General features: G+C 43.9%; 5 protein-coding genes across 5 annotated transcripts in view; 3 read left to right on the forward strand and 2 right to left on the reverse strand.

Moving 5' to 3' along the window:
• LOC306942123 (beta-1,3-galactosyltransferase 2-like) lies at positions 1-4,732 on the forward strand (the record flags this gene model as incomplete). Its single annotated transcript, XM_079527852.1, has 2 exons — positions 1-1,068; positions 4,619-4,732. 2 exons carry the CDS (start codon positions 1-3, stop codon positions 4,730-4,732), a joined length of 1,182 nt encoding a protein of 393 aa, XP_079383978.1.
• nphp4 (nephronophthisis 4) overlaps positions 1-12,328 on the reverse strand; it is a 425,525-nt gene that overhangs the window by 329,119 nt on the left and 84,078 nt on the right. The window lies entirely within an intron of this gene.
• cUnh1orf174 (chromosome Un C1orf174 homolog) overlaps positions 1-12,328 on the reverse strand; it is a 148,028-nt gene that overhangs the window by 38,031 nt on the left and 97,669 nt on the right. The gene's annotated exons all lie outside the window — the stretch shown is intronic.
• On the forward strand, positions 4,729-9,713 carry LOC306942154 (beta-1,3-galactosyltransferase 2-like; the record flags this gene model as incomplete). Its single annotated transcript, XM_079527896.1, has 2 exons — positions 4,729-5,814; positions 9,600-9,713. 2 exons carry the CDS (start codon positions 4,729-4,731, stop codon positions 9,711-9,713), a joined length of 1,200 nt encoding a protein of 399 aa, XP_079384022.1.
• Positions 9,710-12,328, forward strand: part of LOC306942174 (beta-1,3-galactosyltransferase 2-like) — a gene marked incomplete at both ends in the record, with an annotated part of 5,958 nt that continues 3,339 nt past the window's right edge. Inside the window, one exon of the mRNA XM_079527923.1 lies at positions 9,710-10,795. Within this exon, the coding sequence (XP_079384049.1) occupies positions 9,710-10,795 (1,086 nt within the window). The remainder of the gene's footprint in view (positions 10,796-12,328) is intronic.

Consider the following 12,328-nt stretch of genomic DNA (forward strand, 5'->3'; position numbering starts at 1 on the left):
ATGAAGTGGAAGGGGAAGCACATCGCTGCAGTTCTGGGTCTCCTCTCGTTCCTAGGGGTCCTGGTCAACGTGGGCTGGCAGACAGTTAACTCTCTGCCACGTAAAGCCAGCCCAAGTGAAGCGGGTGACAACCACACCCATGGCCAGACCACACAAGTGACCACACAAGTGACCACCCATGAGGGGTCTCCCATCGGCCACCGATATGACACACCAATTCCTGGGTTCCCTATCTACATCATTAGGGAGCCAAACAAATGCCCAGAGGGAAAGCCGCCACCATTCCTAGTGTTGCTGATACTCAGCATGGCCGGTGAAGTAGAGGCACGGAATGCCATACGGCAGACATGGGGGAATGAGAGCCTCGCTCCAGGCCTAGGAATCATCCGGCTGTTCCTGATGGGGGTGAAGGAAGGCAAGCTGGGGCGCCTACAGCAGAAGGCCCTAGAGTCCGAGAGCCTGATGCACCACGATATCATTCAGCAGGATTTCCTGGATACCTACTACAACCTGACTTTAAAGACACTGATGGGGATGAACTGGGTGGCCATGCACTGTCCCCGGGCCAGCTATGTTATGAAAACTGACAGTGACATCCTTGTGAACACCGTTTACCTTATCTACAAGCTGCTGAGACCGGAACTGAAACCCAAGACAAACTACTTTACCGGCTGTATCCATAGGGACCCCCGGGTAATCCGAGACCATACATCAAAGTTTTACATGCCCCTAGAAGAGTACCCAAGCGATAGGTACCCAGACTACTGCTCAGGGTCGGGCTATATCTTCTCCGGAGATGTTGCGACGGAAGTGTACATAGCTTCTCTGAGCATTCGCATCCTGCGTTTTGAGGATGTGTACGTGGGAGTCTGCCTGGCCAGGCTAGGGATCAAGCCCACACCAGAGCCCGGTGGGCAGTGGTGTGGTTCAACAGACCCAGGGCTGTACAACCCCTCCGGATTGTCGTACTCAAGCTTAAATTACAAAAACATGGTCACAGTCCACAGTTTTCATCCCGGTCAGCTGCTGGAGTACTGGCGCAAAATGCAGAGAGATGGAGCGCTCTCGGTATGAGTTGTCGATAGGGTTGGACAATAACCGCCAAACGGAAAATGTTTTTCAGACCATGAATATTTTTCGGATTTTCAGCAGCGTTTTCCGCAGTTGGGTTTTTCCATACATTAATGACAATAATAACATGGCGCTTATAGCGCCACGATGTGTTTGGAGAGTGTTGTGTAAAGGGTTAACACTGAAGAGCCAATGAGAAGGCTCGATATACAGAACACAAGAGTGTAGCATGTCACGTCATTATTGTGCTGGCTACTGAAGTAAACTGAACTACCTCACCCTCTGCCTCGTTATTATTAGACTAGGATAATTATTAGACTAGGATAATAACATAACAGAGTGGTACTGAAAATGGTGTTTCCCTTAAGATCTAACCACCTTATGATTGCACATACGATAATCGGTCATTGATTCCCGTTAGTGGTGTCAACAAATATCGATATGAATCGGTAATCGATTTTAACATTAACGATGCGACTACATCGATGCACGTGTGTCTGGATCGGTCAAAATAGCGTCTGCATCGGACGTTGGTTCGATCTTAAAGTTGTGAATCTATATCATTCAACTAACTGCGGGAAAAACACAGATGTACAAGCCCAAAGCGCTGTGCATTGCGACGGGTAGATAACTTGTTGATCTGCTACTTCCAGCGCAGGACGGACGCATGCTTATGACGCTCTTAACTATGCATCAGCAGCCAGCGACAACACGAGCAGCATAAACCACTCGTCGTCAGACGGGATGCATCATGCACATGCAGATCCAACACAACTTTATTGCACACATCTGTGCTTTCATCCACGCTTCCATAGCCTTTTAAATCTAATTTCCCATCCACGGGCACAAGCAAAGTGATATCAGCAGCTTCCACCCGATCTGGGTGGTGGTGTAAAATAAATGGTAAATGGTGCATTTATATAGCGCCTTTATCCAAGGCGCTTTACATAGATTGTGCATTACATTCACCCATTCATACACCGATTGCGGCAGAAGCCATGCAAGGTACCAACCAGCACATCGGGAGCAATTTGGGGTTCAGTGTCTTGCCCAAGGACACTTCGACATGTAGACAGGAGGAGCCGGGATTCGAACCGCCGACCCATGGATCATTGGCCGACCGGCTCTACCTCCTGAGCCACAGTCTGACTGACGAGGGTAGCTACTAGTTAGCATGGGAGCTAACATTAGTTTAGTACTTTACATCCTTTCCCCAACCCCTCACACTTGCTGCTGCGTTTACACACAGACACAAAGACGAATGGGAATATCATTTGGAGCAGCTACACGTCTTTGCATCGACATGTTGCTGGCTTCCTTTAACAATGAATGATAGAATGTATCGTTGCGTCTGCCCGTGTTTAATGGTCAGGGTTTCACTGTCCACAGCAGGCAGACCTGTCAAAACTATGCACTTCCCAAAACTCAGAGACATGCCACCACCTATAAGTTCAAACCCGCCTCTAGAATATTGCTTTCCCCAGCTATCTCATTCTCTAATAAAGTTGTTTATTTGTTTTCTCATGTTCCCCTTGAAAAGCGTCTTTAAGTACTATTATTTTCACTATTATTATTACTACTTGTTTTATTGCCTATGCTTATGTAGTCACTATTCATTGATTCACTCGTATCCAAATGCATTTGAAAAAAAAGCTCACTGCTCAGGTCAAATAGGCCTATTGATATGCCTGACTGTACATTGTGCTGTTTGCATTTATATGTTGCCTAATAAAATATTCAATCAATTAATGTTGTAATGCATTTATCTTTTATCTTTTGCATTATTCCAATTAAGGGGGGAGTGGTATAATTTTGATAGATTTTCAGCCATTTTGGGCCAAGCTGCTTTTCTTTTCTACCTCTCAATACACAGTAGGTTGTGACATTTTTGAGGTATGAAACCTAAGCTTTTGGCTAATTTACTATGTGTATGTTTCATTGTGCTGCGTACCAATCATTTAAGGTGAAGCGATTTCTTTAACAAATGTACTACATTTGAGTAAACTAAGGCACCAATACGTGTTTCAAATGTTAGGTATGTATTTATGACATTTGAGAAAGATTTTGTGTTGCCAAAATCAATAACACATTTTACAACTTACAAACAAAAACAGCCACACAAGATTTTAGTTTTTTGGTTATGCAATATACATTTCTGGCTTGTGACAATATACTGCAGGATAATTTGAGGAGAACTATTAACCCAAAGTCCAGAAGAGTAAAGTCTATACAAAAATGCATTGAATGAGTAGTGCCCCTGGTATGGGAAGGAAACGAATGGGAATACCATTTGGAGCAGCTACACGTCTTTGCATCGACATGTTGCTGGCTTCCTTTAACAATGAATGATAGAATGTATCGTTGCGTCTGCCCGTGTTTAATGGTCAGGGTTTCACTGTCCACAGCAGGCAGACCTGTCAAAACTATGCACTTCCCAAAACTCAGAGACATGCCACCACCTATAAGTTCAAACCCACCTCTAGAATATTGCTTTACCCAGCTATCTCATTCTCTAATAAAGTTGTTTTTATTTGTTTTCTCATGTTCCCCTTGAAAAGCGTCTTTAAGTACTATTATTTTCACTATTATTATTACTACTTGTTTTATTGCCTATGCTTATGTAGTCACTATTCATTGATTCACTCGTATCCAAATGCATTTGAAAAAAAAGCTCACTGCTCAGGTCAAATAGGCCTATTGATATGCCTGACTGTACATTGTGCTGTTTGCATTTATATGTTGCCTAATAAAATATTCAATCAATCAATGTTGTAATGCATTTATCTTTTATCTTTTGCATTATTCCAATTAAGGGGGGAGTGGTATCATTTTGATAGATTTTCAGCCATTTTGGGCCAAGCTGCTTTTCTTTTCTACCTCTCAATACACAGTAGGTTGTGACATTTTTGAGGTATGAAACCTAAGCTTTTGGCTAATTTACTATGTGTATGTTTCATTGTGCTGCGTACCAATCATTTAAGGTGAAGCGATTTCTTTAACAAATTTGCTACATTTGAGTAAACTAAGGCACCAATACGTGTTTCAAATGTTAGGTATGTATTTGACATTTGAGAAAGATTTTGTGTTGCCAAAATCAATATCACATTTTACAACTTACAAACAAAAACAGCCACACAAGATTTTAGTTTTTTGGTTATGCAATATACATTTCTGGCTTGTGACAATATACTGCAAAATAATTTGAGGAGAACTATTAACCCAAAGTCCAGAAGAGTAAAGTCTATACAAAAATGCATTGAATGAGTAGTGCCCCTGGTATGGGAAGGAAACTGAACGAAAAGGAACAAAAAGCAGAAAAATGTAATTTTACAAATATTTGTAGAAACAGTATGTTCCTGATGCTACCTACCACAGGAGTCACGATTTTAACAGTCTGCAATCTTGCATGCTCTAAGATTTGATTTGTTTATTAGACTTATCTTAAACCCATTGTCTTATTAAACCCAAGTGTTGTCAACAACCTCGTCAGACAGTGTATATAAAGACCTGCTGATTTTGATCATGTTTTCTCTGTATACCATCCAAGGCTTATTCAGATCCACACTTTGGCTTCGGCTGCTTGACACGAAGCCACATCGCCTTGAAGTTCTCTCACCAATCAGACTGCGGTCCAAGTGGCAGCCACCACCAGATGCCATGAAGTGGAAGGGGAAGCGCATCGCTGTACTTCTGTGTCTCCTCTCGTTCCTAGGGGTCCTAGTCAATGTGGGCTGGCAGACAGTTAACTCTCTGCCAGGTAAAGCCAGCCCAAGTGAAGCGGGTGACAACCACACCCATGGCCAGACCACACAAGTGACCACAAACGTGACCACACAAGTGACCACCCATGAGGGGTCTCCCATCGGCCACCGATGGGACACACCAACTCCTGGGTTCCCTATCTACATCATTAGGGAGCCAAACAAATGCCCAGAGGGAAAGCCGCCACCATTCCTAGTGTTGCTGATACTCAGCATGACCGGTGAAGTAGAGGCACGGAATGCCATACGGCAGACATGGGGGAATGAGAGCCTCGCTCCAGGCCTAGGAATCATCCGGCTGTTCCTGATGGGGGTGACGGAAGGCAAGCTGGGGCGCCTACAGCAGAAGGCCTTGGAGTCCGAGAGCCTGAGGCACCACGATATCATTCAGCAGGATTTCCTGGATACCTACTACAACCTGACTTTAAAGACACTGATGGGGATGAACTGGGTGGCCATGCACTGTCCCCGGGCCAGCTATGTTATGAAAACTGACAGTGACATCCTTGTGAACACCGTTTACCTTATCTACAAGCTGCTGAGACCGGAACTGAAACCCAAGACAAACTACTTTACAGGCTGTATCCATAGGGACCCACTGGTAATCCGAGACCATACATCAAAGTTTTACATGCCCCTAGAAGAGTACCCAAGCGATAGGTACCCAGACTACTGCTCAGGGTCGGGCTATGTGTTCTCCGGAGATGTTGCGACGGAAGTGTACATAGCTTCTCTGAGCATTCGCATCCTGCGTTTTGAGGATGTGTACGTGGGAGTCTGCCTGGCCAGGCTAGGGATCAAGCCCACACCACAGCCCGGTGAGCAGTGGTGTGGCCGTGGTTCAACAGACCCAGGGCTGTTCAACCCCTCCGGATTGTCGTACTCGATCTTAAATTACAGAAACATGGTCACAGTCCACAGCTTTCATCCCGGTCAGCTGCTGGAGTACTGGCGCAAAATGCAGAGAGATGGAGCGCTCTCGGTATGAGTTGTCGATAGGGTTGGACAATAACCGCCAAACGGAAAATGTTTTTCAGACCATGAATATTTTTCGGATTTTCAGCAGCGTTTTCCGCAGTTGGGTTTTTCCATACATTAATGACACTAATAACATGACGCTTATAGCGCCACGATGTGTTTGGAGTGTGTTGTGTAAAGGGTTAACACTGAAGAGCCAATGAGAAGGCTCGATATACAGAACACCAGAGTGTATCATGTCACGTGAAATGAAATGAAATGAAATGAAATGAAATGAAATCTATATTTACCCAGGGTATCTGGGCTAAGCTCAAGAACTTGTTTCCAGCCAGGCCCTGCTCATAGAACACATTTCATCGTAGTGGTTGATGCCTTGTTCAAGGGCATTTCAGCGGTGGTAATTTTTAACGTGTCGGACGGCTGATTCGAACTGGGAACCTTCCGGTATCTAGACCGCGCCGCTATCCGTTCGGCCACCGCTGCCACTACGTCATTATTGTGCTGGCTACTGAAGTAAACTGAACTACCTCACCCTCTGCCTCGTTATTATTAGACTAGGATAATTATTAGACTAGGATAATAACATAACAGAGTGGTACTGAAAATGGTGTTTCCCTTAAGATCTAACCACCTTATGATTGCACATACGATAATCGGTCATTGATTCCCGTTAGTGGTGTCAAAAAATATCGATATGAATCGGTAATCGATTTTAACATTAACGATGCGACTACATCGATGCACATGTGTCTGGATCGGTCAAAATAGCGTCTGCATCGGACGTTGGTTCGATCTTAAAGTTGTGAATCTATATCATTCAACTAACTGCGGGAAAAACACAGATGTACAAGCCCAAAGCGCTGTGCATTGCGACGGGTAGATAACTTGTAGATCTGCTACTTCCAGCGCAGGACGGACGCATGCTTATGACGCTCTTAACTATGCATCAGCAGCCAGCGACAACACGAGCAGCATAAACCACTCGTCGTCAGACGGGATGCATCATGCACATGCAGATCCAACACAACTTTATTGCACACATCTGTGCTTTCATCCACGCTTCCATAGCCTTTTAAATCTCATTTCCCATCCACGGGCACAAGCAAAGTGATATCAGCAGCTTCCACCCGATCTGGGTGGTGGTGTAAAATAAATGGTAAATGGTGCATTTATATAGCGCCTTTATCCAAGGCGTTTTACATAGATTGTGCATTACATTCACCCATTCATACACCGATTGCGGCAGAAGCCATGCAAGGTACCAACCAGCACATCGGGAGCAATTTTGGGTTCAGTGTCTTGCCCAAGGACACTTCGACATGTAGACAGGAGGAGCCGGGATTCGAACCGCCGACCCATGGATCATTGGCCGACCGGCTCTACCTCCTGAGCCACAGTATGACTGACGAGGGTAGCTACTAGTTAGCATGGGAGCTAACATTAGTTTAGTACTTTACATCCTTTCCCCAACCCCTCACACTTGCTGCTGCGTTTACACGGGCAGACACAAAGACGAATGGGAATATCATTTGGAGCAGCTACACGTCTTTGCATCGACATGTTGCTGGCTTCCTTTAACAATGAATGATAGAATGTATCGTTGCGTCTGCCCGTGTTTAATGGTCAGGGTTTCACTGTCCACAGCAGGCAGACCTGTCAAAACTATGCACTTCCCAAAACTCAGAGACATGCCACCACCTATAAGTTCAAACCCGCCTCTAGAATATTGCTTTCCCCAGCTATCTCATTCTCTAATAAAGTTGTTTTTATTTGTTTTCTCATGTTCCCCTTGAAAAGCGTCTTTAAGTACTATTATTTTCACTATTATTATTACTACTCGTTTTATTGCCTATGCTTATGTAGTCACTATTCATTGATTCACTCGTATCCAAATGCATTTGAAAAAAAAGCTCACTGCTCAGGTCAAATAGGCCTATTGATATGCCTGACTGTACATTGTGCTGTTTGCATTTATATGTTGCCTAATAAAATATTCAATCAATCAATGTTGTAATGCATTTATCTTTTGCATTATTCCAATTAAGGAGGGAGTGGTATCATTTTGATAGATTTTCAGCCAGTTTGGGCCAAGCTGCTTTTCTTTTCTACCTCTCAATACACAGTAGGTTGTGACATTTTTGAGGTATGAAACCTAAGCTTTTGGCTAATTTACTATGTGTATGTTTCATTGTGCTGCGTACCAATCATTTAAGGTGAAGCGATTTCTTTAACAAATTTGCTACATTTGAGTAAACTAAGGCACCAATACGTGTTTCAAATGTTAGGTATGTATTTATGACATTTGAGAAAGATTGTGTTGCCAAAATCAATAACACATTTTACAACTTACAAACAAAAACAGCCACACAAGATTTTAGTTTTTTGGTTATGCAATATACATTTCTGGCTTGTGACAATATACTGCAGGATAATTTGAGGAGAACTATTAACCCAAAGTCCAGAAGAGTAAAGTCTATACAAAAATGCATTGAATGAGTAGTGCCCCTGGTATGGGAAGGAAACGAATGGGAATATAATTTGGAGCAGCTACACGTCTTTGCATCGACATGTTGCTGGCTTCCTTTAACAATGAATGATAGAATGTATCGTTGCGTCTGCCCGTGTTTAATGGTCAGGGTTTCACTGTCCACAGCAGGCAGACCTGTCAAAACTATGCACTTCCCAAAACTCAGAGACATGCCACCACCTATAAGTTCAAACCCACCTCTAGAATATTGCTTTACCCAGCTATCTCATTCTCTAATAAAGTTGTTTTTATTTGTTTTCTCATGTTCCCCTTGAAAAGCGTCTTTAAGTACTATTATTTTCACTATTATTATTACTACTTGTTTTATTGCCTATGCTTATGTAGTCACTATTCATTGATTCACTCGTATCCAAATGCATTTGGAAAAAAAAGCTCACTGCTCAGGTCAAATAGGCCTATTGATATGCCTGACTGTACATTGTGCTGTTTGCATTTATATGTTGCCTAATAAAATATTCAATCAATCAATGTTGTAATGCATTTATCTTTTGCATTATTCCAATTAAGGGGGGAGTGGTATCATTTTGATAGATTTTCAGCCATTTTGGGCCAAGCTGCTTTTCTTTTCTACCTCTCAATACACAGTAGGTTGTGACATTTTTGAGGTATGAAACCTAAGCTTTTGGCTAATTTACTATGTGTATGTTTCATTGTGCTGCGTACCAATCATTTAAGGTGAAGCGATTTCTTTAACAAATTTGCTACATTTGAGTAAACTAAGGCACCAATACGTGTTTCAAATGTTAGGTATGTATTTGACATTTGAGAAAGATTTTGTGTTGCCAAAATCAATATCAAATTTTACAACTTACAAACAAAAACAGCCACACAAGATTTTAGTTTTTTGGTTATGCAATATACATTTCTGGCTTGTGACAATATACTGCAAAATAATTTGAGGAGAACTATTAACCCAAAGTCCAGAAGAGTAAAGTCTATACAAAAATGCATTGAATGAGTAGTGCCCCTGGTATGGGAAGGAAACTGAACGAAAAGGAACAAAAAGCAGAAAAATGTAATTTTACAAATATTTGTAGAAACAGTATGTTCCTGATGCTACCTACCACAGGTGTCCCGATTTTAACAGTCTGCAATCTTGCATGCTCTAAGATTTGATTTGTTTATTAGACTTATCTTAAACCCATTGTCTTATTAAACCCAAGTGTTGTCAACTACCTCGTCAGACCGTGTATATAAAGACCTGCTGATTTTGATCATGTTTTCTCTGTATACCATCCAAGGCTTATTCAGATCCACACTTTGGCTTCGGCTGCTTGACACGAAGCCACATCGCCTTGAAGTTCTCTCACCAATCAGACTGTGGTCCAAGTGGCAGCCACCACCAGATGCCATGAAGTGGAAGGGGAAGCGCATCGCTGCAGTTCTGGGTCTCCTCTCGTTCCTAGGGGTCCTGGTCAATGTGGGCTGGCAGACAGTTAACTCTCTGCCAGGTAAAGCCAGCCCAAGTGAAGCGGGTGACAACCACACCCATGGCCAGACCACACAAGTGACCACAAACGTGACCACACAAGTGACCACCCATGAGGGGTCTCCCATCGGCCACCGATGGGACACACCGACTCCTGGGTTCCCTGCCTACATCATTAGGGAGCCAAACAAATGCCCAGAGGGAAAGCCGCCACCATTCCTAGTGTTGCTGATACTCAGCATGACCGGTGAAGTAGAGGCACGGAATGCCATACGGCAGACATGGGGGAATGAGAGCCTCGCTCCAGGCCTAGGAATCATCCGGCTGTTCCTGATGGGGGTGACGGAAGGCAAGCTGGGGCGCCTACAGCAGAAGGCCCTGGAGTCCGAGAGCCTGAGGCACCACGATATCATTCAGCAGGATTTCCTGGATACCTACTACAACCTGACTTTAAAGACACTGATGGGGATGAACTGGGTGGCCATGCACTGTCCCCGGGCCAGCTATGTTATGAAAACTGACAGTGACATCCTTGTGAACACCGTTTACCTTATCTACAAGCTGCTGAGACCGGAACTGAAACCCAAGACAAACTACTTTACCGGCTGTATCCATAGGGACCCCCGGGTAATACGAGACCATACATCAAAGTTTTACATGCCCCTAGAAGAGTACCCAAGCGATAGGTACCCAGACTACTGCTCAGGGTCGGGCTATGTGTTCTCCGGAGATGTTGCGACGGAAGTGTACATAGCTTCTCTGAGCATTCGCATCCTGCGTTTTGAGGATGTGTACGTGGGAGTCTGCCTGGCCAGGCTAGGGATCAAGCCCACACCAGTGCCCGGTGAGCAGTGGTGTGGCCGTGGTTCAACAGACCCAGGGCTGTTCAACCCCTCCGGATTGTCGTACTCGAGCTTAAATTACAGAAACATGGTCACAGTCCACAGTTTTCATCCCGGTCAGCTGCTGGAGTACTGGCGCAAAATGCAGAGAGATGGAGCGCTCTCGGTATGAGTTGTCGATAGGGTTGGACAATAACCGCCAAACGGAAAATGTTTTTCAGACCATGAATATTTTTCGGATTTTCAGCAGCGTTTTCCGCAGTTGGGTTTTTCCATACATTAATGACACTAATAACATGGCGCTTATAGTGCCACGATGTGTTTGGAGTGTGTTGTGTAAAGGGTTAACACTGAAGAGCCAATGAGAAGGCTCGATATACAGAACACAAGAGTGTAGCATGTCACGTCATTATTGTGCTGGCTACTGAAGTAAACTGAACTACCTCACCCTCTGCCTCGTTATTATTAGACTAGGATAATTATTAGACTAGGATAATAACATAACAGAGTGGTACTGAAAATGGTGTTTCCCTTAAGATCTAACCACCTTATGATTGCACATACGATAATCGGTCATTGATTCCCGTTAGTGGTGTCAACAAATATCGATATGAATCGGTAATCGATTTTAACATTAACGATGCGACTACATCGATGCACGTGTGTCTGGATCGGTCAAAATAGCGTCTGCATCGGACGTTGGTTCGATCTTAAAGTTGTGAATCTATATCATTCAACTAACTGCGGGAAAAACACAGATGTACAAGCCCAAAGCGCTGTGCATTGCGACGGGTAGATAACTTGTAGATCTGCTACTTCCAGCGCAGGACGGACGCATGCTTATGACGCTCTTAACTATGCATCAGCAGCCAGCGACAACACGAGCAGCATAAACCACTCGTCGTCAGACGGGATGCATCATGCACATGCAGATCCAACACAACTTTATTGCACACATCTGTGCTTTCATCCACGCTTCCATAGCCTTTAAAATCTTATTTCCCATCCACGGGCACAAGCAAAGTGATATCAGCAGCTTCCACCCGATCTGGGTGGTGGTGTAAAATAAATGGTAAATGGTGCATTTATATAGCGCCTTTATCCAAGGCGCTTTACATAGATTACATTCACCCATTCATACACCGATTGCGGCGGAAGCCATGCAAGGTACCAACCAGCACATCGGGAGCAATTTGGGGTTCAGTGTCTTGCCCATTGGACGACCTGCTCTACCTCCTGAGCCACAGTCTGACTGACGAGGGTAGCTCCTTTATGATGAATTCCTGTTCTGTCTATAGAAGTGTCTATTTGTACGTCTCTAAATGTTTTGATGATTTGAACATGGTGGACCCTATTGGAAACAAGTGTAATGCTTAATTGGGTCGTCCACTCACAGTTAACAGCCTTTGTATTGAGTTTGTGCTTGAAATGTACTGTAATTCTGCAAACTGTTAATAAATTCTTCAATCAATCAATCAAAAGCTACTAGTTAGCATGGGAGCTAACATTTAGTACTTTCCATCCTTTCCCCAACCCCTCACACTTGCTGCTGCGTTTACACGGGCAGACACAAAGACGAATGGGAATATCATTTGGAGCACCTACACGTCTTTGCATCGACATGTTGCTGGCTTCCTTTAACAATGAATGATAGAATGTATCGTTGCGTCTGCCTGTGTTTAATGGTCAGGGTTTCACT

The sequence above is a fragment of the Electrona antarctica genome (assembly GCF_951216825.1).
Source record: "Electrona antarctica genome assembly, chromosome: 2".
Classification (NCBI taxonomy): Eukaryota; Metazoa; Chordata; class Actinopteri; order Myctophiformes; family Myctophidae; genus Electrona; species Electrona antarctica.